The sequence below is a fragment of the Macaca fascicularis genome, chromosome 1 (assembly GCF_037993035.2).
Source record: "Macaca fascicularis isolate 582-1 chromosome 1, T2T-MFA8v1.1".
NCBI classification, from domain to species: Eukaryota; Metazoa; Chordata; class Mammalia; order Primates; family Cercopithecidae; genus Macaca; species Macaca fascicularis.
In genome coordinates this window covers 25,842,921-25,866,969 of record NC_088375.1, presented here as the reverse complement: position 1 = coordinate 25,866,969, position 24,049 = coordinate 25,842,921, and the positions used below count along the sequence as shown (strand labels likewise).

Below are 24,049 nucleotides of genomic sequence, written 5' to 3'. Positions count from 1 at the left end.
ACTTGTTCTATCCATTTCTTACCCTCTAAAAAAAAAAAGGCAATTATTTTAATTCCCTGTAATTTTTAACAATGAATTCTCAAAATAAGTAATCTAGGACTATTCAGGGACCAAGACATCTGAATCAACAAGTTAAAAAAAAAAATGTGTCTGTATACACACACACACACACACACACACACACACACACGATGTTGCCCAGAAACTCCAACTAATGAAGAGTCTTACATGTTTTTCATTTGATATAGTTTGCATGAATAGTCTGTTCTGTTCAAATCTGAATGACAAATAATATAAAACAGAAAGCAAGCTGAGCACAATGTGTGTGTGTGTGTGTGTGTGTGTGTGTGTGTGTACTTTTCTGTCCTAAGAGAAAACATTAAATACAGGTATATTTAATATACAGTGAACATATCATGTGTTTTCTTAAAGCCAACAAAATCCTGATTTCCTGTAGCTTGGAGGTGATACAGAAGGCAGAAGACAAATACCAAATTTAGATAATAAAATATACCCTGCCTATTGGCTCCAGCAATACACCAGAGTTTGAGCAATGACGGATATCTAAGTGTATATGTTTTGTTAAAATTTGTCTTCAGGCAAATACCTGAAGAATTTTGCTAATACTTTAAATCAAATATTCTTACTTAATGATTTATCCATCAAATGGAAATACGTACGACATATTTCAAATCAGAAAAGGGGTGAATTTTCCCTTTGCCCTTCAAAAAATTATTTTAAAAAACCCACTTCAAATAATTTATTTGGTGCTTTTTAATCACTTTTCACTTTATGAAGACCATTTTTCTAGAAAGGCAGACAAGAATATAAAATGACTAAGGGGTTATTATCAAAATAATCAAATGGAATTGAAATTTACTTCTGTGTACTTTCTGTACTCCCTGTCTTGTGCTAATTAATTACATTTTACTTCATCCCCTGTAATGTTACAAATATGCACCTTAATATAGAAAAACTGGTTTTTATATTTTAAAACCCCCTCCTCCTCCTCACCTATCTTCCCAAATATTTTAAGCAGAAAATCAATCTTGTTGCTTTAAGGATTGATGTAATATTTGCTAAAAACAACCCCTAATAAACCCTTTAGACTTTTTCGAACCAGCACCAAATTTAAGGGGTTTATTCACTCTGAGGTTGCATGGAAGATGGAAATTAAAAATATCAGTATAAGTAGAACCACATTTAAGAAAAAGCACCTAAAGATGGAGGACAGATAACTCCTACCTATTAGTGGTAAACCATATTCATGTTTCTATGTATGTAATAAGTTCTCCAAAAATCTAGGTATTTTTGGTTCTGGTACTAAGTCTAAATTTTTTTTTTTTTAATTTCAAAGCCAATTTAAAACAGGGGGGAAATACATTTTCAAAATTTTGGGGGTGAAGTTTACTACACTATGAGACTAATTTTGTATGTGGCAAGTTGCAACTCCAGAGGTGTGAATAAATATCAGAAAGCCCAAAGTGGAGAGCCAGTCCATCAACATGCACGATCAGGAATCCTATGAAAGTCACAAGGCATTGGGATTCGGTGATTTACATTAACCTCCTCATGGTAGAAGGTAGTGTTTAATGATGAATGCAGACTGTGCTCACTGCTCATGAGACACACACAACGCTATTGCTGAGGTCCCACTTTGTGATAATTTAGAAATCATCCAAATTTAATTCCAGAAAATGTAAATCTGGAATATGAATGTGAAGACAGACAGTACAAATAGCAGTTGAGTGAAACCTGCCTGTAACGATCTTTATTTTTTTTTTCCTTTAAGGCTACAGAAAATCTGTACATAAACAAGGCAATTAATTATCATAATAAAAATAACCCCTTACAAATAGCCAAGGTGTCCAGTCAGATTCCACAGGGAGTATATGTTGTATCACATTCTATTCCACTTGTGTACTTTTCTGTGAGTCTGCTGGGTTAGGATCGATTCTTTCTGGAAATATTAGCTTCTCACAGACTGCTTCCTTTATTGGTAAATACTGGGATATTTCATTAGGTTCCGTGAAGAGGGAAGGTGGAACATGCTAGGAAATACATAAGTCATATTAGCATATTCAGTTATTATACTGACATTTCTTGAAAATGTTTTGATTCAAGCATTCATAAAGCATGGGAATTTTAAAATCAGGTGCAATATATGCATATGTGCTCCTAAAAATAATAGGTATTTCTTGTTACTGAATCATTCAACTTTGTTACTGAATGATTTCATCAAAGATCACAGGGTTATATAATTTATAATGTTCCCACAAATATAGCAAGAATTTAATATATTAATCCAACCCTATGTACCTGCTGCTTTTCTAACTTGAAAACACTAGTTTTCCGTTAGAGCCCAGCATGTAGTCTACAATAGAATCTAAGTAACTTTTTTATTCCAAGTATATTCTATACACAGACAGAAATAAGTACTAAGGTGAAAAAAAGAAAATCAAGTTCATCGGAAGGTATCAATTTTTAAGCAACCCATTATAGAATCCTAAGTTCTAAGGAAGGCTTCACAGGTCCCAGGGGAGTAAAAAATAAGGAAAAATGATGCCAAAACAAACAAATCATGGTATAGAATCACCACATCTTAGGAAGAGAAAAGGAGACTGTGTAGAAAGAAATAAAGTGGCAGGGTGGTAAATGGAAAGAACATCCATCACCAGCCAGTTATGTGACTCAGAGTAAGTCACACCTCTGGGTTTCAATTTCTCCAGAACAAAATGTGAAAATTAGATTAGATGAGGCTTAAGTACCTAGCAGCTCTAAATGTTCTTGTATTTGAGGTAAGGTCAGAAAAGTTATGGTCCAGTAGAATTTATCCTATAGAGCCCCCCTAGGTGAATGAATGGGTTTGGGGATATAAACTTGGGTGGTTGGGGTTAGGGGTATACACTACTTAAATTAAAATGAAACATTAAAATTCAACGTCTAAAAACTGATATTTAAGTATTTACCATCAAATTAGAAATTTTGCTTTCTCGTGATGTATATTCTCGTAACATGTAGGTCTTGTCAGCCTGTATTTAAAAATAAGTTTCAATAAATTTAATTATACTGATTTACAAAATCCTTTCTATCAAATAGACTGCCTACATTTTAGAACAGGTTGTCAAAACAGCATGCAGTCTAATGAGAACATCTTGTTCTACACTGAGATAACTCCTATTTAATCCACGTCGAGAACTCTGGATTATTATTTCCAATTTCTATACATTATAATAACGATACACATATGTAAACAGATTTAATAATTACCATGTAAGAGAAATATAGCAAAGATTTTACTTTGAAAGAATGTGTATATAAATGAAATATGCAAGAGATTTTTAAATTACTTCAAGTTTGAAACATCTTTCCCTTAAGCCATCTTATCATTTACCTACATAATTGTGCTACTTTTATGTTGCAAAACCATGCTTTAAAATTTTTTTCTTTCCCATTCCACAAAGCTCTTATCAAATAGCTTATTTAAAATCACCTTTTTTGTACTTCAGTTTTTCCCATTTATTTTTGGTTAGGTTTTATAACAGCAATTTACTATAATTTACTTCTTGAAACACTTTTCAATAAAAGAAAAACCACAAAACTATACGCCTTTAAGGTTTCACTCTCTTGTATTGATAAAAACAGATTAATAGTCACTGTAGGAAAAAAAATCAAATAATATAAAAGAAAAAGTATAAATCATCAGTGATCACAGCATATAGGTAGCACTACCTTTACTACTTAGAAATCTCTACAGAGAATCTCATGTAACTAAACTCATACTTGCTTTTTAAAGTTCAACACTGAAATGAATATCTTTCAGAATTACTTAAATATCAATCTCTGCAACCAATTTTAATAATTACGTATTTTTATACCATATGGATATAAACAATTTAATCAATGGCCATTTAATGGGCATTAAGTTCCTACTTTCCTTCCTTTCTGCTATTATAAACAATATTACTGTGAATATTCATGTACAGACAACTCTGAGTAATTGTCCAATTAATATTTGTAGATTATTATATAAAAGAATCCTTTTAGGATAAATTTCTAAAATTCAGTGTTGTTTAATTAAAAGAGCATTTTTAACATTTAGGCCAGGTGCGGTGGCTCATGCCTGTAATCCCAGCACTTTGGGAGGCCGAGGCAGGTGGATCACTTGAGGTCAAGAGTTCAAGATCAGCCTGGTCAACATGGCAAAACCCCATCGCTCCACTAAAAATAAATAAAAAAAAAATTGCCGGATGTGGTGGTGGGCGCCCGTAATCCCAGCTACTAGGGAGGCTGAGACACGAGAATTAGTTGAACCCAGGAAGCAGAGGTTGCAGTGAGCCAAGATCGCGCCACTGCATTCCAGCCTGGGCGACAGGGCAAGACTCTATCTTAAATAAATAAATAAATAAATAACAGATTTCCCTTTCTGGGGGACAAAAATATAGTCTATGTTTAGTACTTTGTCACCACTTTTAAAAAGAAAAACGTCTATCACTGTCACCATGTTATTTCAAGAAAAAAAAAATCCCTAAGTGAAGGGTTTAGAAAACACCAATGCAATCCTATCCTACTAGGTTCAAATTCCAGTTCTGCCACCTACTAACTGTAAAACTTATGTATGTTTCTTTTTTTTAATGTTCTTTGAGACAGGGTCTTGCTCTGTCACTGCAGCCTCAACCTCACCAGCTCAAGCGATCCTTCCACCTCAGCCTCCCAAGTAGCAGCTAGGACTACAAATCCATGCCACCATGCATGGCTAATTGTTTATTTTTTGTAGAGACGGAGGTCTTGCTATGTTGCCCAGGCTGGTCTCAAAGTCCTGGGCTCAAATGATCCTCCCACCACAGCCTCCCAAAGTGTTAGGATTATAGGCATGAGCCACCACACCCGGCTCACCTAAGCTATTTAATCCTTCTTTGCCTTAGTTACATCAGGATAAAACAGAGATAATATCAATATTATTGATAATAAAACAGAGATAATATAATAAAACAGAGATAATACTGATTTCATAGGGTTGTTATTAGACTTAACTATTACTATGACTACAGTAACTAACACTGGCGGTCTCTTCTCTAATTCCTCATTCTACATAATCGCGAATTTTATGTTAAAGATTCATTCAGAAATTAAGCCCTCCTCCTTTTTTTTTAAACTCTTAAAAAAAAAAAAAAAAACAAAAACCCTGCATGTTAACAGCTCTTTCAGATGGAACATAGGGATTTCAAACTTTAAAACAACTATCAAAATAATTATATAATACAAATTTCAGGAGGCCATGTGATTGGCCTGATTAAAAAATATATATATATATCTATAAACACATTTTTTTTAGATGAAGTTTCACTCTTCTTGCCCAGGCTGGAGAGCAATGGCGCCATCTTGGCTCACTACAATCGCTGCCTCCCAGGTTCAAACGATTCTACTGCCTCACCTTCCCGAGTAGCTGGTATTACAGGCACCCGCCACCATGCCTGGCTAATTTTTTGTACTTTTAGTAGAGATGGGGTTTCACCATGTTGGCCAGGTTGTCCTCAAACTCCTGATCTCAGGTGATCTACCCATCTCGGCCTCCCAAAGTACTGGGATTACAGGCATGAGCTACAGTGCCCGGCCTTGGCCTGATTAAAATATTAATGTACTTCCTGTATACTAATGTACATCAGAACATTATACAAACGACATATACTGTAAACAAAAGTAAGAGTTAAAGGACAGTTTTCTTAAACATGGATTAAGTACTTATAAAATTTTTTCAAAAGACCCCTCCCCAACTAGGGACTGTCTTTTAGAAAACATTTTGAGTCACCAGAACCTTTGTAAAAGAAAATGTAATGTTTTGATAATAGCCTGCAGTGAACAGTGAATGTGAAACACTCAGACTTAACAGTTAGAAAGACTGCCATATAATACAGATTGTTTAATTTCAAATTCTCAGATTGACAATGAAACAACACAAACAAGCCCAGTATCAATTAGTATATTCATTAAACAAGAATAAATACCTCATGGTAAAGTCTCGTGTCATTCATTCTGATAAGCACCCCATCAATTCTCAAGAAAAACCGCAACAGCAGGAAAAAGCTAGAAGGCATTACTCTCTGGGGAAAAAAAAAAAAAGGTACATTAATATTTTAATAAAAATTAAATATTTTATTACTTTACTGAAAGAAAAAATTTGAAAAAAAAACCAAAACACTGGAATAAGGCTGAATTCACAGTTTATAAAAATCTCTCAACTAGAAGCTCTTTGTCCCAGCTTCAACTAGCCTCAAAACCTTGTGCAAACTATTTAACATCATGGTTTCGGTTTCCTAAAATATTTTTTCTGGTGGGGGGAGATATTGAGGTTTAAAAGACTTAAAAACATACCCAAGTAATGTAAACATTATAATGTTTATTTTAAAAAATGACAGGTACTGATAGTAAATGTCAACACCAATAAAACCAAAATGAAAGAACAACCTAGTTCTTTGTCACTACTCACTTATTCACTTTACATAAAACAAAGCAACAGACCTGACACAGAATGCTCTAATTCAGTTCAACCAATAGGCACTACTTCATATTGCTAAATACCTGGTTTATCAGAACACTATAACGCATCTTAACATCTTTCATCTGTGGCACATCTACAAATTCCTCTGCTTTCCAAGTATAACTACTAAACATAGGCAGAGTCAGTGGAGAAAGTATGAAGGTGGGTCCTGGTGGCAGGGAGGGAGTGGTTGAATGGAATGTGAGGTATTTGGGTCTTTAAAATGAAAATGTTTAGCCAGCATGGTGGCTCACACCTATAATCACAGCAGTTTGGAAGGTTGAGGTGGAAAGATCACTTGAGCCCAGGAGTTCAAGACCAGCCTGGGCAACAGAGTCAGATCTCATCTCTACAAAAAATATAAAAAATTAGCAAAGCATAGTGGCACAAGCCTGTAGTCCTACCTACATGGAAGGCTAAGCTGGGAGGATGGCTTGAGCCTGGGAGGTCAAGGCTGCAGTGAGCCACGATCGTGCCACTGCACTCCAGGCTGGGCAACAGAGGAAGACCTTGTCTCAAAATTAATTAGTTAATTAAATAAAGTGAATATGCTTGGCCATTTGCTAAATAAATATCTATTATCTACTAACACCAAGTTCTTACTATAGCAAGTCGTGTATTTATATAAATGAAAAAACAGAATCCCAATGCTCAAAAAGGTTATCAGCCAGGGAAACTGTCAAACAGATGTGGTAGCTGCTATAATAGAGGTATGCACAAGGCTCGATAAGCATTTGAAAAAGAAGTATGTAAGTGTGCTAAAGAACATCAGATAAGACAAGGCTTGAACTGACCACAGAAAGAACAGTTGGAGATGGGATGGAGAATTTCAGAAAGGGGAACTGCCTGTACAAAAAGTACTGAGGCATGAAATAGTAACATATACTCAGGGAACTGCCTATAGTCTTATATATAGGCATGGGGCTACATTAATGATAAAGAAGAAATAACAGTAACCCAGTAACGATAGTGACTTAACTGCCTGGAGAGTCACCATCCACAGGCCAAATTCTTTTCTGCCTTAGGACCATTACACACCCTCTTCCCTTACCTGGAGTATTCTCCTGACTAATGTTCACTTGTCCTTCAGAATTCAGTACACATGTCATTTCCACAGAGGGGCCTTTCTTACCATTCCATATCACAGTAGATTTATCTTGGTATTCTCTCTCATAGTACTCCACTACAAATTAACAGATTTGTAACTATCTTCATTTATGTTTCTACTTGACTGTAGGCTCCATGATGGTGGAAATATCTGCTTTGTTTATCATCACATCTCTATTGCTTAGAAAAGTACCTAGCACACAGCAGGTGCTCATTAACCATTTTCTGGATAAAACTGAGGCTAGAAGGCATTAACATCTTTGCTAGAGAAAAGGCTCTGAGCCAAACTGTATTCTGACGGGGTTATCGGCAACAGACTTAAAAACAAGACTTATAGTAAAGGAAAGCTGTAGAAATAACCTGACTTATGACAACTTGACGTCCCAACAAATTGGGAAGCACATCATTATTATTTGACATTACTACACAGTGGTATGTGTAATTTATGGAAAGACTGACTTGCAACATTTCTTCAAATTTCAAAATTAGTTACTAACAGTCACACTGGACACAACACAGGCAGTAAACCGAAGTATCATTTTAGCATGGCACAGCGGAGAGAGTAGGAATTAGGAGACCAGAGCTCTAGTGCCAATACAATAGCATATTTTAGGGCAGTAGTTCTTTCCTAGGGGACGTTTGGGAATTTGTGAGGGTATTTTTTGTTGTCACATCAATAAGCAACCAATATCGACCGTTAGTGAATAAGGACCAGAACAACAGATCTGGGATGCACAGGACAATCCTATACAACAAAGTCCAATCCTGCATTCCACAAAACTTGCAATATCTTACCAGACATTCACAGAGGTGAAAAAGCCTACTTATAATGATCTGACTTTAGACCCTAATTCCATTTTACATAGATAATAAAAAAAAAAATCACCTAATTATCCAGGAAGGCAACTATTTTCCAAATCAAGGAAAGATTATACTTTGTTTTACTTACAACTTCTCTAAGAGTTGTTCACCATTTTGGAAAATTGTATTAGAGTCACTGATTGATACCTTACATCTCCGTCAGCCTACATTTTTTGCTGCCATATTTATGGTGACTCGGTATGCAAATATAAGTACCTGACTGCTTCATTATATCTTTGGTGCAGTCATATTATGCATTTAAGTATTAAAATATATTTTATTCTAAACCAATTTCCTTTAATTTTACAATTAAAATACATTGAATGCTGCAAAGTAGGTGGATTAAATAACCTACAAATTTCACTACAGGGTAGTAATATCTATAAACTAATACTTCAGCTTAAAGTAGTTGGTAAAAAAAATGCTCTTCAGTTTCAGACTTACTATGTATTCTTATACACACACATGTATACACATATCCTCTCGAGCAACTCCATCCACAAAACTACATGTGCTTCCCAAATAGCGACCCACTTACAGACATGATATATATACCCTTTTGAATACAAATGCACACCCAGATATGCCAACTCATAATGAACATTTAGCATAGTCAGTTCAGAAGGTGGGTAGACAAGTGGAAAGATACAAGACTAGATGAGCTGAAGAGAGAATAAATCTAAACCAAAAAAAAGTAAATTTAGAGTTATAAGTGAGCAAAGGAGGAAAGCATATGAAAACAACTATCTAATGCTAGAATAATGATATATATTAGATGATACAAAGAAAACTTTGCAATTAGTTTCATGACCTTAAGCTATCTTTTTGGGCCTTGTCTATAAAATATGGAGGCTACATAAAATGATTCTCTAAAAATTCATTACAATTTCAAAATCCTTTGATTCTACCAAAAAAATTGACTTTTATTTTCAGATAAGTAAAAATAAAATAAAAATTTTTACTTATCTAAAAACAAAATTATTTTGTCTCCCAAGCTGGGGTACAGTGGCACCATCATAGCTCACTGCAGCCTTGACCTCCCGGGCTCAAGCAATCCTCCTGCCTCTGCCTCCCAAGTAGCTAAAATTTGACTTTAAAGCTGCTTTTGTATTATTTTCATTCTTTAAATCACAGCATCCACAATCATTATGCCCCAAGAACAATGTTTGATGTCAGGGTCTGTCTTTGACAGATCTCATGACAAATGCTATAATCGAGAGGTTTTTAAAACGGAGAATAGAAAAGAGATATTTAACTCTGTGTAAGGGAGATGTGAAGGGCCTTGCAGAAAAGGTGATATTTTAGCTGGGTCTTAAAGGAGGAGGCATTTAGTAAAAAGTTTCAGTTGAGTTTTTTCTGGAAAGTATTAGAAACCCAATTATTATCTAGTAGTAAACAAATATGAATAACCATACTTATTATTTCTGTTTTCTACTTCTTTTTTTTTTTTTAAGATGGAGTCTTACTCTGTCACCCAGGCTGGAGTGCAGTGGTACGATCTTGGCTCACTGCAAGCTCCGCCTCCTGGGTTCAAGCCATTCTCCTGCCTCAGCCTCCCCAGTAGCTGGGACTACATGCGCCCACCACCGTGCTGAAAATTGAAGTGGTATCTGAATGATGCACTGAAATCATAACACATGGGTCATTTTTAAAAATGACATCCACCTTGCTGTCTGCAGATCCTATCAACATCATTTTTAATCCAAAATGTGAAAATTAAGCCACAGTCTTCATTTATGTTAAATAATAAATAAACTAAGCAGGTCTATTAAAAATGCTTTGCTAAAATAAAGCCTTAAGAATACACTAATATTTTGTGAATTTTATAATGGATATTCAGTAAGATATATGCTAGATCTAAGTGAAATTGTACATGACATCATGTTAAGGCTCAGGGTCATTCTTTTTTTTTTTTTTGAGGCGGAGTCTCGCTCTGTCACCCAGGTTGGAGTGCAGTGGTGCAATCTCAGCTCACTGCAAGCTCCACCTCCCGGGTTCACGCTATTCTCCTGCGTCAGCCTCCCGAGTAGCTGGGACTACAGGAGCTCGCCACCACGCCCGGCTAATTTTTTATATTTTTAGTAGAGACGGGGTTTCACCGTGTTAGCCAAGATAGTCTTGATCTCCTGACCTCGTGATGCACCCGCCTCGGCCTCCCAAAGTGCTGGGATTACAGGCGTGAGCTACTGTGCCCAGCTAGGCTCAGTGTTATTCAAAGTGAGTCATATTTTTGTACGATGTTAAGAATGCAAGAAAAATATTAATTTTAAACAAAAATAATAATACTCACAATCTTCACACTCAGGCTTGAAACTCCATGATCATGAAGTTCATCCTCAAAAAGGAGAACTTCTTCAAAAAACTTAATCTGTTCTCTGGCTTTCAATTTTTCTGTATCTATATGATCTGTTGTAGGTACAACCTGAAAGAAAAAATTTTAAGGAGGAGCACATTAAAAAAAAAGTTGAGTAGCTACAGAGACACAGGAAAGTAGTTTTCTTTTTTGCTTTGTTTTTTGTTTTTTCAATCAGTCTTTTCTGCATAGCCAGAGCACACAGTTCTAAATTTAGGTGTCATCTGTAGATATAAAAGATCAGAATATGGCTTGATTCTGAAAAACTGAAGATATTACAGATGTCCAATACTATAGCTTCACAAAAAAAAGAGTTAAAATTTATCATTTTTAATGCAAATCATATTAAAATCAACTTCTGTTGTGACTATGAGAAAATTAATCACCTAAAAATCAGTCAGTGTGATGAACTACTACTATCATAGAAGGTCATAGAACTTTTGTGCTGTGAAAGCCACTTTTAGGACATTCATATGGAACTTAAAAAATATTTTTTCATTAGAATGTTAGATATTTGCTCAGCCTAACTCCCCAAAACCTACAGCAAAATAAAGTGCTTTAAATAATGAGGTGAACAAGAACTTGTAGAGAAATTCTGAGGGAAACTCCTAGCATTGCAAAGATGCTTTGAATGAAGTTGGCAATTTTTCAATATATTACTTTGTAGCTCTAAGACATGCACACACATAATCCAACAAAAACATCAACAATCCTAAGGCAGATAATATCAGTAGCTCATTAAACTCAAGTGTCTCCTGAACAGCACCCAAGTATGAATTGTGATACCATTTTCTACCACATCTAATTTCACTACGAAATGCTCAGCTGTTTTATTCTTTCACAGGTTTACCATAAACAACCACGACAATGCTTGTCAAACCATAGATATTTAGTAAATGCGGCTTTACTTAACAGTCATGATTAGGTCATTTGTTTGACTCATGGACAAAATTAGCAGATGGAGACTAATTTGAGATAACTAGATAAGAATCAGAAGAAAATTACAAAGGATGTTTACAACACTGCACAGATTTTGGGAGGAAATCTAAGGGAACATTAAGTGATCTAGGGGGAAAAGATGCCATGAAAAGGAAGTGGCAGTTTGTATATGATTTCCAGGAAGTAAAAAAATGTCCATAATTCTTCCATGGTCACTTAGAGATAACACTTAGCCCTAAGCAGTTTTAGTTCCAACTGTGTACGGAGCAGGTATAAGGCCACTCCTGAGGTGAAAATTGGGAGGGGGAGGGAGTTGGAGTGTAGGGGCAGGGCATATAATCAGTCCCCTGCATCACAGGTGTAAGTTTATGATCTCATTAAACAAAAGTTGGTCTGCCAACAAGGACTGCCTAAGGTTACACAACTTTAGTGTTAAATACACACACTTGTAAATTCCGTCCTTTTCATTTGATTTTAGTTCAAAGGAACACATTTTTAAATCCTCCTTATAGATACTCCTGAATCCCCCCAAAATAATCATTATCTGAATTTTCTCATTAGTATATTGCTTCATTAATGCTTCACGTATGCCTTCAGTAAGTGATGGATCAAAATGAGTCTGTCAGTTTTTCCATTTATGTACTTGTTCTTATAAAATGTTTGAAAGAGAAAGTCAAAAAACGAAGCATGAGTTAGGGATATCATATTTAACTTATTTATGCTAATGTTTCCATTTGCAAGGCTAAGTATGTCTAAAACTTCATACTTTTCAGCTCTCTCTCTTCCTCAACTCCACATATCTCCTCTCGGAACCCAGGCATCTAAAAAAATAACAACAACAAAATAATAACCAGCTAAATATAAAACATATGGGCTGGGCGCGGTGGCTCATGCCTGTAATCCCAGCACTTTGGGAGGCAAGGCAGCAGGATCACTTGAGGTCAGGGGTTTGAGACCAGCCTAGCCAATATGGTGAAATTTCGTCTTTACTAAAAGTACAAAAATTAGCTGAATGTGGTGGCAGACACCTGTAATCCTAGCTAATCAGGAGGCTGAGGCAGGAGAATCGCTTGAACCCGTGGGGCAGAGGTTGCAGTGAGCCGAGATTATACCATTGCACTCCAGCCTGGGCGACAAGAGGGAAACTCTACCTCAAAAAAAAAAAAAGCAACAGTATTGGCAGAATAAGTAATCTAGACAAACCCTCTTGCTGAAGACAATTTAAAAAGCTGACTGAAAAAAAACAAAAACTTCCTAAAATCATCCAATGGCCAAGGCAGTATGGAGTTACTGGGCTGAGATCTGGAAAAAGACTGGAGCCCAGAAAAGTAAGTCTGTACTTGGCTGGCTTTTGCCCTGAGGCATAGCACTGGCTAATCCAGAGAAGAAGCTGGGCTCTGCTAGCTTTTGGTGCCATCGCTGCTCAGTGTTCACTAAGGGCAAGGACCCTGGAGAATTTCCTGCTTCCTCCCAAATTGGAGATGACACGCTAAAGAGCTATAGTAATTCCAGAGCATTTTTTTTTTTGAGACAGAGTCTCGCTCCGTTGCCCAGGCTGGAATGCAGTGGCACCATTTCAGTTCACTGCAACCTCTGGCTTCTAGGTTCAACCAATTCTTGTGCCTCAGCCTCCCAAGTAGCGAGGATTACAGGCACGTGCCATCACACTTGGCTAATTTTTTTGTGTTTTCAGTAGAGACAGGGTTTTGCCATGTTGGCCAGGCTGGTCTTGAACTCCTGACCTCAGGTGTTCCGCCTGCCTCGGCCTCCCAAAGTCTTGAGATTCAGGTGTGAGCCACCGTGCCCAGCCTCAGAGCTTCTTATCTGCAGGCCCAGTACACTTCAAACTCTGGTTCTAGACCAAGGCAGGCAAACTAACACCTGTAGGTCAAATCTGCCCTGTTACCTATTTTTACGGGCTGCAAGCTAATAATGGCTAAATAATTGGAGAAAAAAAATCAAAAGAAAAATATTTCATGACACACAAAAATTATATGAAATTCAAATTTCACTGTCCATAAAGTTTTATTAAAGCATAGCCATGCCCATTCATTTATATATTGTCTATGAGTGATATAGACTATGATAGCACAGCTGAGTTGCTGCAACAGAGACCCTAAGGCCCACAAAGCCTAAAATATTTACGTCTGACTCTTTCCAGAAGAAGTTTGCAGAGCTCTGTCCTTGACTATGAATATTCTCAAGCACCTGTCAGAACTAAACAAAAATCCTCTCTGAAGAAAAACATCATCATCCTAGAACTGAAACAAAAATAAAGAGGCAAATTAGAAGCCTAGATGTCATAACCCAGCACCAACTGAAATAAAAGACACCAGGGATTCCAGAAATAATTGAAATTATTAGGCCTTAGTCCATTTGGGCTGCTATTTAATATAATAATATACCATAGATAATACATCTACTTTTATTCTTGGTATTGCAATATTAGCTTAGGTTCCCTAATACTTGATATACTATATTATCATAGTAACAGCTGCCATTTATTGAGATCTTACTGTAAAATACACACTGTTTCGAGATAGGGTGTTGCTCTGTCACCCAGGTTGGAGTGCAGTGGCACAATCACAGCTCACTGCAGCCTCGCCTTCCTAGGCTCAAGTGATTCTCCCACCTCAGCCTCCTGAGTAGCTGGGACTACAGACACGTGCCACCAGACCTGGCTAATTTTTCTATATTTTGTAGAGATGGGGTTTCACCATGTTGCCCAGGCTGGTCTCAAACTCCTGAGCTCAAGTGATCCATCTCAGCCTCCCAAAGTGCTGGGACTAGAGGCATCAGCCACCAAACCCAGCCTACATACATAATTTTATTTCCTACTTCACAACTAGTATTACCCTAGCTTAACAAAGTGACTGAAACAAGGCTTAGTAAGACTAAATTACTTTTCCAAGCTGGCAAATGATGGTGCTGGGATTTTGAACCCAGATCTGTGTTCTGCCACAGCCTGAGCTTATTATCACCAGGGAGTGGGTAATCACATTGACATTTATCAGCAACACTTCAGAACAAATCACATTATAGGCTGAAGTATTAATAGGAGAGTACTGAACAAACGCTTTTTGCCTTCTACTACTCTCACACTCCCTATTTCTACAGCTATAGTTCTCACAGCTAATGCTGCTTCATAACCTTCAGGAGACTTTTCCTAAGTCAGTCCCCAAAGTAAGTTATCATCATTATTGTATGGGTTTAAAACAAGTTCCCATTTCCTCACTCCTGGCAATGAAATATCAAATGCTCTCAACAAAGTTTTTCAATCAGAAGAGAGGAAGGAGGAGAACACTAATCTATGAAGTAGTATAAGGGACTGAAATAACCTTGCTCTCCCATTAGACTGTAAAGGAGGAATTTTTGTCAGCTCTGCTGTATGCAAGGCTCCTAGGATTAGTACCTGGCATAGAGCAAGAGCTCAAGAAATATCTGTTAAATGAATGAATGAGTTTTTCCTGGAAGCACAGAAAAATAGTTAAAGCTTGGAATGTAGTTAATGGCAGAAACTGAAGATAAGAATCATTAAGTTCCTGCTATGAACTTTTATCTTCATGAGACTCTAAAAATTTCTGCAGAGAAAAGGGGCCCAGACAAACACTATCTTCTTAACATTTCTGCCTAAGAACCAACATATGATATCAGGTTTCCTTGTTTTGAGATGGAGTCTCACTCTGAAGTCCAGGTTGGAGCGCAGTGGCGCGATCTTGGCTCACTGCAACTCTGCCTCCTGGGTTCAAGCAATTCTCCTGCCTCAGCCTCCCGAGTCTCCAACTCCTGACCTCAGGTGATCTGCCTGCCTCAGCCTCCCAAAGTGCTGGGATTACAGGTGTGAGCCACTGCGCCTGGATGACACAGGGTTTCCAATAGCTACTTTTAATATAAATATTTCAGGTTACACTAAAATAAATTCATTCTATGTAATAGTCTGTGATATTTAGAGACATTCAATCTAAACCAAATTTGCTTTATTTTATTTATTGTTTTTTGAAACGGAGCCTTTCCCTGTTGTCCAGGCTGAAGTGCAGTGGTGTGATCTCAGATCACTGCAACCTCCACCTCCTGGGTTCAAGCGATTCTCCTGCCTCAGCCTCCAAAGTAGCTGGGATCACAGGCACACACCACCAAGCCCGGCGAACTTTTCCATTTTTAGCAGAGGTGGAGTCTTACTATGTTGGCCAAGCTGGTCTCGAACTCCTGACCTCAAGTAATCTGCCCGTCTTGGCCTCCCAAAGTCCTGGGATTACAGGCATGAGCCACTGCGCCCGGCCCAAATTTACTTCATTTTAGTCATACTATAAGATTTCAAAATATAGCTAATTTCACAATATAAGACCTACCAATTCCATCTTCCTAGTGTTATTTACCATGAATCTCTCTCTCTCTCTCTTTTTTTTTTTTTTTTTGAAATGGGAGTCTCACTCTGTCACCCAGGCTGGAGTGCAATGGTGCGATCTTGGCTCACTGCAACCTCCGCCTCCCGGGTTCAAGCAATTCTCCTGCCTCAGCCTCCCGATTAGCTGGGACTACAGGTGCACTCCACCATGCCAGGCTAATTTTTGTATTTTTAGTAGAGACAGGGTTTCACCATGTTGGCCAGGCTGGTGTTGAACTCCCGACCTCATGATCTACCCACCTCGGCCTCCCAAAGTGCTGGGATTACAGGTGTGAGCCACAGAACCTGGCCAAATCTCTTCTTCTTTTTTTTTTTTTTGAGACAGAGTCTCATTCTGTCGCCCAGGTTGGAGTGCAGTGGCGCGATCTCAGCTCACTGCAACCTCCACCTCCCGGGTTCAAGCAATTCTCCTCCTTTAGCTTCCTGAGTAGCTGTTACTACAGGCATGCGCCATCACACCTAGCTAATTTTTGTATTTTTAATAGAGAAGGGATTTCACCAAGTTGGTCAGGCTAGTCTCAAACTCTTGACCTCATGATCCGCCTTCCTCGGCCTCTCAAAGTGCTGGGATTACAGGTGTGAGCCACTGTGTCTGGCCTGAATCTCTCTGCAAGCAGGGCTTACACAGACAGGACTTAATACTAATACAGAGCTTTAGAATTTATTGAGAGCTTCCCATAAATTATTTCACATCAAAACTCTGCTGTGAGGTAGATATTTCTGTTTACCCAATTTATTGATAAAACTGAGACTCAAGTAACTTACCTAAAGTCATTTCAGGTTCATATTCAGGGCAGGCAGGGCATAAACCTACTTTGTCTAACCAGAAGTTCTTTTTGCCCATATATTTGTTCATCTATAAACTTGTAAGCTACTAGCTAGCAGGTTCTGTCTAAATCACGTAATACATTACCAAGGCCCGAAACCCATTTTAGTGTTTCTTGATAGTGATAATGATAACAATATGGCAGTCTGCCACTGCCACCAACTACAGTTTTAAAAATAAATTTTTCCATTAAGGCCATCTTTTATTTTCTGCTGATAAGTCAACAAGCAAAACCCCCTCACATTACGTTCTGAGGGATGCCACAACAGAAAACAAGGACAATAAAAGTAGTTGCGAAAAATAACCCGTTACTAGAAAGTTCTAATGCTCAGACTGTCCAAGACAATTAATGACTCATAAAAGAAAAAAGTAAGATTTACCTTTAACTTAAGAGATTCTCCAAGTAAGGTTCCCTTATAATCTGTTGTATAGGTCCAATCGTATGGTTTAATAACCTCTTTGGAGTGTTCACCCTCCGTCCTCAAATACCAAAATGAGAAGGATCAGATTCAGTGATGCAGAATAGAGATTATCTGTATTTATATATCACATCCAATTATATTCTACAATAACATAAAATATCCTATTAAATATATACACTTGTTATAATTCACCAGTACAAGGTTTTTCTTACAGTTTTTCTACATTTATCGTTCTTTAACTTGTCATGTACTGATGTAGTCTTTTCAATTAGTCTGTACACTGCCTGAGGACACGGTTTAAAGGTTTATACTTCTTTGTATCATCTAAGGTACTTAGTACATATTAGGCACAAAGTAAATAATTGCTGATTTGACTATCAAAGAAAAACATGCTGTCTTAATTTCAATGCTTCTCAAATAGGATATTTATTAAGCATATCATAAGTAAACATTTTTCTTGAAAAACAGGAACATTAAATATAGCCTACTGCCTCTTCAATAAGGAATGCTGAAGAATTGAAAAAGTACATAGCTCAGCTCAGTTGTAATTCACTTTAATAAGAATTCAAGTAGTGGGGTAATTAACTTCCATTTTTATGTCTCAGAAAAATGAATTCTAGAATGATACAACTCTCATGTTTAATAATACCAGTTCTTCATTCTAACGACACACACGTATCATTACTGAATATTTTTTCAAGTCTTTCTCTTTTGTTTAACCTAATTATATTTTTTGTTTAACCTAATTGACCAGATTCTCACCTGCTTTCTTGCCACTCTTCAGCACAGGCCACTTTAAGCATTCCTTGGTAGTTGTTTACACATCTTAATGCATCTGTAGCATTGAACTCAATTCCAAAGCCAGAGCCATGCTGGATTCTTAAAACGTTGTCTCCAAACATCATTTCAGGGAGAGATGGCATATGTAATTCATCGGCTAATCTATACATAACCAAAAGTCATGTGAGATAATTTTATATCGCTGTTGGCATTTTTGTTTCTTTTCCAACCCAGAGAATTCTTCCTACATTGCTGAATGAGTTACACAGCGTATGATTTAATCAATATGATATATTTGCAAGGTCTACAAAATGCTTTCATCATCCATTCTTTCGTTATCATATCTTATGGCACTGTACTAGGTAGTGGGCTAAATAAGATAATATACAAACACAGATATAATAGCTTATTATATTACTATAATATATAGCACACAGATATTACTATAATATATATCATGAAGGTATGAAGAGAAGATAGCAAAGCAAATAAAGATACTGTCCCTTGTAGGAAAATAATTTTTCCACTAAAATTTTCAATTGTTGTAAGTTTCAAAAAGTGGTGATGAAAAAAGCAAAAGCACCTGATACTGATGAGGGAACCCAGCACTTGCCTATACAGACTTTCAGAAGGATTGTGTCAATTTACATTTCACCCTGGTGCAACAATCAAGCAAAAAATAACAGGAATTTAATAAAATCTACACACTTTGACCCAAAGTATCAGTTTTAGGATATCTGTACTAAAGAACAATTCCAAGTACAGAAAAAAACTATACACATTAATACTTACAATGGCTTTACTTATAATCGTGAAAAAGAAATACTCTGAATGTTTCATTATAAAGCAATAAATGATTATGGAAACCAAAGTATATCCATATGATGAAATATTACGGAACCATTACAAATGTTTAAAGAGAGAATATAATAATATGGAAAAATGCTTATGATAAAATAGTATGATCAAAATGCGTATGATAAACAAGACCTATGGCCACGCAAGGCAAGGATTAAGTCATGCCCGACAAACCATAAAATCTCATTAAATGGTTTTTTATGTGCAATGGTATAATGTGCCTTACTTTCCAACCTGACTGGTATAGCATCACAAGACAGACAGTAGGCCCCCTTTTCTTAAGCATTCCTTTCTACTGACTTCAAGTCTTTAAACAAAGCTTAACACTGTTTTTTGTTTGTTTGTTTTTGAGACAAGGTCTTACTCTGTCACCCCAGGTTGGAGTGCAGTGGCAAGATCTCGGCTCACTGCAACCTCCGCCTCCCAGGTTCAAGTGATTCTCTTGCCTCAGCCTCCCTCGTAGCTGGGATTACAGGCATCTGCCACCATGCTCAGCTAAGTTTTGTATTTTTAGTAGAGACTATTTTGGATAATCTTGAACTCCTGACCTCAGGTGATCCGCCCGCCACAGCCTCCCAAAGTGCTGTATACACATTGTATATTTTTTACATCTATATGTGTATTTCTGTGTGCACATATCAGTGATCTAACTTTTTGAGGTACAGGTCTTCAGGATGATACCTAACAATGTTACCTTTCATCATAATTTTAAGTAAAATTTATTCTTTGTTATTAGGAGATAGAAAATATTAAATACTTAAAAGATTAGATACAATAAACTGTAATTGGAATATATATTACATAAGATTCCATAAAATAAGTTTTAACTTGAATAATGCATACCAAATGTGAAATAATACGTGAGTCTGTGGGTTCTACCCAATACATCTGGAAAAATCTGGCAGTCCTATAAAATATTCCACTCATATATGTAAAAGAATCACTGTTACTAATTTACAGTCCTTCAATGTTCTAAATATAGAGTTTCTTAAACACAGGCCAAAATGCCCTATTTCTTTTTTCTTTTTTTTTGAGATGGAGTCTTGCTCTTTTGCCCAGGCTGGAGTGCAATGGCATGATCTCGGCTCACTGCAACCTCTGCCTCCCAGATTCAAGTAATCCTCCTGTCTCAGTCCCTCTAGTAGCTGGGATTACAGGCACGTGTCACCACGCCCGGCTAATTTTTGTATTTTTAGTAGAGACAGGGTTTCATCATGTTGGCCAGACTGGTCTCAAACTCCTGACCTCAGGTGATCCACCTGCCTTGGCCTCCCAAAATGTTGGGATTACAGGCGTGAGCCACAGTGCCAGGACTGAAAATGCCCTATTTCTAACATCAAGTTTCCCTCTTAAAAACAGGTATAACCAGTTATAAGGAGAGAAGACAGGAAGCTCCTCTGGTTTTAAGGTGCCTTAAATATTCATTAAAGGGAGTTTCTTTAATCCAATAATTTACCCAATCAATTTATTTAGCACCTTAGCGGTTTTTACAATCTATGGTAATGCATCACAGAAAAATTTAGGATTGGTGAGGGTAAGTCTTCCTTTTGTCATATAAAAAAGGCAGCTTTTTTTTTTTTTTCAGTGGAGGGGACAGAGTCTCACTCTATCATCCAAGCTGGAGTGCAGTGGCATGATCTCAGCTCACTGCAACATCCACTTCCCAAGTTCAAGTGATTCTCCTGCCTCAGCCTCTGGAGTAGCTGGGAGTACAGGCCTGCACCACCACTCCCAGATAATTTTTTTTGTATTTCTAGTAGAGGCAGGGTTACACCATGTTGCCCAGGCAGGTCTTGAACTCCCGACCTCAGGTGATCCGCCCGCCGCGGCTCCCAAAGTGCTGGGATTACAGGCGTGAGTCACCGCGCCCAGCCTCAGGCAAATTTATTTTTTAAATAATACATAAGGAGATTATAGGTACGGAATTTTATTCCCTTAAAACTCTCCATGCATACAGCCATCTCTGGAGAATCTGTAAGTAAATTACATGCAGGCCCCAGTTTGAAGCTGACTGCTTTATATATAACTATATATTGTATTATGTTGGTGCAAAAGTAATTGTGGTTTTTAATTGCAAAACCGCAATTACTTTTGCACCAATCAGCAATTTCTCACAGAAAGTTATACGAGGAGGAGGCCAGGCACAGTGGCTCATGCCTGTAATCCCAGCACTTTGGGAGGCCAAGGGCAGGTGGACCATCTGAGGTCGGGAGCTCAAGACCACCCTGACCAACATGGTGAAACCCCATCTCTACTAAAAATACAAAATTAGCCGGGCATGGTGATACATGCCTGTAATCCCAGCTACTTGGGAGGCTGGGCAGGAGAATCGCTTGAACCCAAGAGGCGGAGGCTGCAGTGAGCTGAGATGGCACCATTGCACTCCAGCCTGGGCAACAAGAGTGAAACTCCTCTCAAAAAAAAAAAGAAAGAAAAAGAAAATTAAAAATAAATAAATCAATAAAAATACAAAAATTAGCCAGGTGTGTTGGCATGCACCTATAGTCCCAGCTACCAGGGAGGTTAAGGCAGGAGAACCACTTTAACCTGGAAGGCGGAGGTTGCAGTGAGCTGAGACTGCACTACTGCACTCTAGCCTGGGCCACAGAGTGAGACTGTCTCAAAAATAAAAACAAAATAAAAAGTAAATAAAAGTTATACAAGGCTAGGCACAGTGGCTCACGCCTGTAATCCCGGCACTTTGGGAGGCCAAGGCAGGTGGATCACCTGAGGTCCGGAGTTCAAGACCAGCCTGACCAACGTGGAGAAATCCCCGTCTCTATTAAAAATCGAAAAAAAAAAAAAGTTATATAAAAAAAGAAAAGACAGTTATATAGAGGAAAACCTCAAAAAAATAATTCAATTTGTGGTGGGATGAAGGGAAATTTTTTCCTTTATTTTTTGTATTTTTCTAATTTTTTTCAGTGAGTCTACTAGAATATCAACACTTATTTTCTTAAATTAGGAAGCAAGCATCGTTTCATGACTTTCCTCTCTTCCCTGGTCACTCCCTCTGCTCAAATCTTAAAATGCAAGTGCTCACTTAGGGTTCTATTTTATGACCTTTTCCTCTGGATGACTTCTAGATACTTTAATTCATTCCCAAAGCTCCAGGTACCAAATATAAGCAGATAATTCCCAAACTTAAACGTCATCTTTTTTGAGCTCCAAGATAAATATATCTAAATGCCCACTAAACATCTCCACTTTATGACCTATACCCACCTCACATTTCAGTAAACTAAACTCATCCTCTATCCAACACCCAGCCCCCATCTGCTCCTCCTCCTCCTATGCTTCTCATCTTGTTCAAAGGCAATACTATACATGCAACAATCCAGGCCAGAGATCTTGTCATTAACATTGACTCTTCCTTTATTTCTCCTCCCATCAACTGGCCATCCCAGGGACTTCATCTTCTAAAACCTATCTTCTCTCTTACTAACTGGTCTCCTTCCCATCCCTGCGGACCAGCAATCCAGCCTCAACATGGCCTCCAGAGAAATCTTTCAGAGCCTACATCTGATAATGCAGCTCCTTCGGATAAAATTACACCCAGTGGTTGTTAGAGAAAATTGAAAATTCCTTAGCCTGGCATAAAAATTCCCCAGTATCTTGATTCCCCTGGGGCCTACCTCTCATTTCTCACAACACCCTCTATGGTACCTCACGCTCCAATCACACGGACACAGATCTTTAAACACATCATAGCTTTCACTCTCCCGGAGCCTCCGGCTTTACAGGCGTCCCCTGATTCCCCTAAATTTTGTCAAGATTCAGCCCAGGCATCAAAAACGCATTACAACTCACTCTGCCTGACCTGGTGGCATGCACCTATCCACAGTCCCCAGCAACGATTTTATCAAGATTCATTTCAGGCATCCCAATTTCCTAGGTGGTTCGAGTCCCTAAAAGACCTCAAATCACTCCGTGTATATATCTTCATTACATTTATTCACGCTGTAATATAATTGTCTGTCTCACGAGACTGTGAATTGAGGCGCACGCTGTCTTTTACATTTCCTATCTCAAGCGCCAGGCACAGCACCTGACGTGCCAAAAACCAAACTTATAAATCATCCCCGTCATTAACCCCTAAGAAAACAGGCAACAACCACCCAGAAAGAAAGGTGGTGCAGGCTGAGGCAGGAGGAGACGTTTGGTGAGCGGAACGTCCACCGGCACAGCCACACTCTACTCAAACCCAGGCGGAGTGACAGTTCACGAAAGCAGCTCCTGGCGATCCCCAACCAAAGGGTCCGGAAGTGTGGCTGGATTATTTATCGAAGTTGTCAATCAAAAGTCCGGTCCGGAGGGACAGAACCTCCGCCTCAGGGGAAAGGGGAGGGGCTGCACGGAGTTCGCCCTGCCTCCCTCCCTAGGCCAGCAACCGGCCAGCGCCCAGACCCCGTGCCCCGAAGCCTCACTTCTCCACATCTGCCGACTTCATGATGTGGGTCTTGGACGCCGTCAGCTTCCAGGGCCCGAAGCAGAAATCCCGGTGGCTGCTCTGGAAGCCGTGGATCATCATGGCTGAGGCAGGACCCGCAGAGGCCGCAAGAAATAGGCTGAAGCAGCGGCAGCGGCGAACACCGGTTCCTCCGCCTTCCTCCGGCCCAGCCTCCTAGGCTTTCGAGCCGTTACCATGCCCGGCCCCGCCCCCTGCCGGCCGACCCGGACGCTGGCTCTGCTTCCCGTCTTCTTCTCCGCCCCTTTGCTTTTTGCTTCCGGGACTAGTTGCTGTGGTTGCGTGACCCACGTCTTGCGTTACGACGCTCCGGAAAAAAGGAAAAAGGAGAAAGTTTGAAGGGAGGCACTTGGGTTGCAGAAGGTGTGGTTAGGATCGCACCGCCCTCATGAACTCGTTGGGTGACGTCATCTCGAAGGATTGTAGGGACTGCCAGGGAAGGGGAGGATGGCTCTCACTTGATCCTTACAGACCTCAAAGCAGTGTAATTAT

At 38.5% G+C, this 24,049-nt stretch overlaps 1 protein-coding gene across 3 annotated transcripts; it reads right to left on the bottom strand.

Moving 5' to 3' along the window:
- Window positions 1-1,744: 1,744 nt before the first annotated feature.
- TIPRL (TOR signaling pathway regulator) lies at window positions 1,745-23,756 on the bottom strand. 3 transcript variants are annotated; one of them, XM_045392289.3, is made up of 7 exons: window positions 22,910-23,756; window positions 18,214-18,393; window positions 17,410-17,509; window positions 10,797-10,928; window positions 6,006-6,101; window positions 2,970-3,032; window positions 1,745-2,051 (listed from the first exon to the last, which is right to left on the bottom strand). In XM_045392289.3, exons 2-7 carry the CDS (start codon window positions 18,372-18,374, stop codon window positions 1,908-1,910), a joined length of 696 nt encoding a protein of 231 aa, XP_045248224.1. In that variant the 5' UTR covers window positions 18,375-18,393; window positions 22,910-23,756; the 3' UTR covers window positions 1,745-1,907. The 3 variants fall into 3 exon arrangements, with proteins under 3 accessions (XP_045248224.1, XP_005539966.1, XP_045248233.1); XM_005539909.5 differs by having other exon boundaries at window positions 23,517-23,756; XM_045392298.3 differs by lacking the exon at window positions 10,797-10,928 and having other exon boundaries at window positions 23,517-23,756.
- Window positions 23,757-24,049: the final 293 nt, after the last annotated feature.

Excerpts from the sequence above, each read along its gene's own strand:
- TIPRL (XM_005539909.5), bottom strand. The coding sequence starts at position 23,620 with ATGATGATCCACGGCTTCCAGAGCAGCCACCGGGATTTCTGCTTCGGG. Across the intron at positions 3,033-6,005 it reads ACACGAGACTTTACCATGAG|GCTGACAAGACCTACATGTT; the intron begins GTATTTATTCTT and ends TTTTAAATACAG. Across the intron at positions 2,052-2,969 it reads GCAAAATTTCTAATTTGATG|CATGTTCCACCTTCCCTCTT; the intron begins GTAAATACTTAA and ends TGTATTTCCTAG.